General features: G+C 52.5%; 1 protein-coding gene across 1 annotated transcript in view; it reads left to right on the plus strand.

Moving 5' to 3' along the window:
• Positions 1–854: 854 nt before the first annotated feature.
• The window catches only part of MSI2 (musashi RNA-binding protein 2), a gene marked incomplete at its 5' end in the record, with an annotated part of 87,931 nt that continues 84,528 nt past the window's right edge, over positions 855–4,257 (plus strand). Inside the window, one exon of the mRNA XM_010188128.1 lies at positions 855–903. Coding sequence (XP_010186430.1) covers positions 855–903 — 49 coding nt within the window. The remainder of the gene's footprint in view (positions 904–4,257) is intronic.

Genomic DNA, 4,257 nt, shown 5'->3' on the forward strand with positions numbered 1-4,257 from the left:
CCCTGGTTTAGAGCAGGGAGTAGCGAGGCTGTAATTTCTTTTCAGAAAGGCTGCCCAGGACGTTTCCTGCAGGACCGACCTGCCCCAGCTCCCACAGTGACGGTTTAAAACGTGACCATGCTGGGAAATAAACGCCAGCACAACATCCTTCCGAAATAAGTGTAAAATTTTAGGTGTGGCTGCGCAGATTAAATGGAGGTGGAATAAATCATGCAAATAGTAATGAAAGTTGAAAGCAATTTGGTTGCACTTCAATACGTTTCATCAGTCATCTCTCTTCTGAAGTGGAAATGCCAGGCCTGATGCGAATTAAACTTTCTCCCCACTCCCTCTCTCCTCTTTCCTCCAGCTTTTCAAAAGGCCTTTTGAAAACCTCTGAATACCTTTCTTGGCTGACCAGATTTTACCCTGCTCATACTTCTCGTAACCTCTGAATTCTCAGCCAAGACAGTGACTCTGATTTGGAGAAGTCGTGGGCTCGATTTGCATCCACGGTTCCTCTCTTGCCATTCCTTATCTCTCTACGAAAGGGAAAAAAAAAGGCTGAGATGAGGCATGGCCAGGGACTGAGAGATGGAAATGCTGCTTAGATATTTGGCTTTTTAGGGCAACAGGACTTCTAATGTTCACTTTTCTGCTTTAGGATCAAAAGTCAGCTAGGGCAGGGGTTGAAAGCAGCAGACTTCCAAAAGGGAGCGCTGCCTCTGAGCAAAAGCGAGGAGATCTGAGGCCTCGTTCGTACCCAAGCTGAGGCTGCTCCTGGCTGTGTCCCCCTTCCCAGTTTGTCTGCTGTGTGTTTGGGAACCGCGCAGCCGATGTGTTAAAGCACGCATCTCCCCTCTTCTGTCTTGCAGGTAGAGGACGCCATGCTTATGTTTGACAAGACGACCAACAGGCATAGAGGTAAGAGAGAACGGGAGCTCGGCCATCTCCTTTGTCACAGCTTCTGCCTGGTGAGCATGGCCAAAAATCGGCGTCAGTGTGGTGGCCCAGTGGCTAAATGCGGTGGTGTCAAATCCCGCTGCCCAGCAGGTGTTGCAGGGGACGGGACTGTTGGCCTGTAATGCTATGTCATGTGGATTTCCTTCTGAGAGATGTCTTTCCTGGTCATTGTGGGCATTTCTGACCGTTCTCAGGCTCTGTGGCATCCCTAGAGATGGTGTGGTGGGGCTGCAGGGAAGCTGAGGGTTTGTACCAAGGTGGCTAGCATTTGATTAAGCTGGGCGTAAGGCCAGTTAAGCTGGGACACGAGGAAATTAAGGCAGTAAAGCCCTTTGCTGGGGTTTCAAGTATGCTGGAGTTTTGGAGCTGAGGACTGCTTGTCCTCTGGTGATGGTGGCTGAGAATAAGCAGGACCTCCAGAAGAGGAATTCCCTCCACGTATTTCACAAGAGAGACAAGGTTTCATCACTGCTTGTTGTACAGTTCTGTGAAAATGAGCTGAGGATTATTTTCAATGGTATGGCCGTCCCTTTCAGCGGAAATAAATGGTGTTCCCCTGTCTCTCTGCAAGTGGTTCACGTTATCACTGCAGCAGGGATGCTGGGCTCCAGACACAGAGCAGCCTGGGCAGGATAAAACCTACCTGGGCTCTCTCAGTGGCACCAGGAACTGCACTGGAGGTGGGCTTCCCTGTCCCTTCTCTCCAAACAGGACTGGTTTTCTGCCCCTGCTCTCCCTGCTTTCCCACAGTGCATTTGGAAGCTCGTGGCTCGTGCCCCCGTGTGACGCCGTGGACGTGTGGCCCCAGGTTTGCCGTTTGCCCTTCGTGCTCCGGCCTCGTTGCGGGAGCTGGTTTGATTGATGCAGTTTTTGTCTCGGCTCCTGGAGCAGTGTGTGTATCCCATTTGCTCAGCGAGGCTGCCAGGAGGTGTAAAGGAGCCAGGCAGCAATGGGAGCCCCAGGAAGGGGAGAGGGGAGCAGCTCACAGTGCTCGGCTGCTGCCTCGGTGTGTGCGGGTGGCTGGGTGAGTTGGGCAGGCTCCAGGGTCGCCTTCCACCCACCCAGCGGTGCCCTCCCTGGTGCTGAGCCCATCGTAGTACCCTGGAAAATTCAGCACCAGCCACCGAAAGACTTGCTTGGAAAGATAAGCTCTTCACAGCCAGTACCCATCAGGAACCAACAGGAACCAAGTGTTCAAAACTCTCAGTATATTTTGGAAAGTTCAACCCCTGACAACTTCCTTTTATAACCAGGGAATTTTCCACCCTTCTCCTCGCAACCACTCTTAAATGGGCCATAAATGCCCTTCTCCATTCAGGATCTTGACAGGTTGGTTGTTGCATTGAAGAGCCACATTATGTGGTGCTTTTGTGCTGGGCACAAGGGCCCCATGTCCCTGCTCTAACGTGGTTTGCTGCCAGCTGGGCTTGGTGGGTACTGGGAGATGTGGCCCCTGTCAGTGTGTTTCAGCAAATCTTCTGCCTGCTTCTGTTTGTATCTCTTGTTTTCTTCTCTTGAACTGTTTCTTGACCTGGCAGATTAATGTGGCGCACATCAGCCATGCTGGTGCATCCTGGTGTTCATCTCTGTGCCCTGTTTATCCAAGGCTTTTGCAGCCCAATCTGCAAGTCCCTGACCTGGGGTTTGTTGTCTCTGTCCCTTTCTGTGCTGTCCCTCTCCGAGGGCCCGGCAGCACAGGGGGCCCTGCGTGGACGCCTTGTCCTGGGGAACGTCAGCCTGTCCTGCAGCACAACTGCAACCCATCGACAGGGCTGGGCAGCCCCAGCAGCTGCCTTGTCCCGGAATAAGGGCAAGAAAATCTACATTTGCTAAAATGCCCCAAATCCTGGAGTTTTGTTCGCACTGAAGTTCTTGGCTGTGCTGCAGCGAGTTCAGTTCCTGCCCACCCACCTCACTGGTGGTCTCTTCAACCGGTGCCTGCCTTGGCTGGGCTCCACAGGGCCGGCAGGAGACTCTGCAGGGCCATTAGAAATAGGCCTGTGGTGTGTTGTCCTGCCTGGACTTGCTGCAAGACACTCGTCTCTTCCCTGCACACCTCAAGGTGATCCCTGCTCTGTCCCATGCTTCTCAAGGTGTGCGGGCACCGGGGAGCGCTGGTGTTTGTGCTCTGCTCCGGCAGCTCCAGGTCAGCTTTTTCTGCTCAGGAGGAGCTGAATAGCGCTGGGGAGCCCCAATGCCCAGTGAGACCCGAGCCGTGAGCCCCAGAGATGGGTTCCTCCTTCAGAAACATCTTTCCAGTGTCTGCTCTGGAAAAAAGCTCCACAACTACTGGAGCTGGGAGCTGCGGATGGAAACTGCCCTGAAGTGGTTTGGTTTTTCCACAAAGGGCTTTTCCCCTCGATGTGTGCTGAAAGTCATCGAATCGTTCAGGTTGGAAGTGACCTTTAAGATCACGGAGTCCAACCGTTAAGATGAGATGAGAGGCAACACGTGTTCCTATTTTTTTTCTCCAGGAATTCAGTGAGTTTATTTTATTGGTTAATTATTATTTTAGAGCCTGTTTTTTCTACATGCAAACTGTAACATTTCTCTTTGTATTGACATCGTCATGTAAGCTCCTTGATGAATCTAAGGGGGAGGAACTAAGAGTCCAGAAAGACCAAAAGCAGACTCCAGGTGCCACTGGGGGGAGGTGACATTGCCAGCACCTCCTGCGTGCTCCACTGACACCAGGCTCTGGCCCCAGCTCTGTCCCGCTTGGCTCTGCCGCCCTGCGGCCAGGGTGCGCTGGAGCCCCTCTCCCCGCCCTGGCAAACAGGGGAGCTTTCTGGCAGCCGGGAGGGTCAGCTCTGTTTGTGAGGCTGTTGCCCAGGGAACAGCCTTACCCTTTGGCTGGGTGAAGGACAACGCTGGCATTAGCCAAAAATTCCTGTGAGTGGTGCCGAGGGCTGCGCTGCTGCGATGGAGCGGCTGCCAGAGGGGCATGGAAGTTCAAGCTCCAGGTCTTTTCCTCTGCCAAGTATAGATGGAAGGAGAAACAAGTGTAAAAGGCAGGGTGGGACGTCATCTTCATCCTCGCGCTGGAGTTTATCCAGTCTTTTCAGGCATTTTTTCCTTCTCTGTACAGGTAGCTACCACTCATCAGGCTAATGAACTGGCCGGTAGCTGCTGTGATGAAGCGAGTTCTGCTGCATCGATCAGTTATGAAATCACCCCAGATTTTACAAATTGTGACATTCTGATTGTGTTGGAAACATGTTTAAAATGCAGTAGTGTGCAGCGAGGGTGTTCACGGCGACTCTTAAAACCACTTGTGGGTTGCAATCTGTATCTTCAAATTAGCCGAGGGAAAGA

This window comes from Mesitornis unicolor, unplaced genomic scaffold, assembly GCF_000695765.1.
Source record: "Mesitornis unicolor isolate BGI_N332 unplaced genomic scaffold, ASM69576v1 scaffold1727, whole genome shotgun sequence".
Taxonomy (NCBI): domain Eukaryota; kingdom Metazoa; phylum Chordata; class Aves; order Mesitornithiformes; family Mesitornithidae; genus Mesitornis; species Mesitornis unicolor.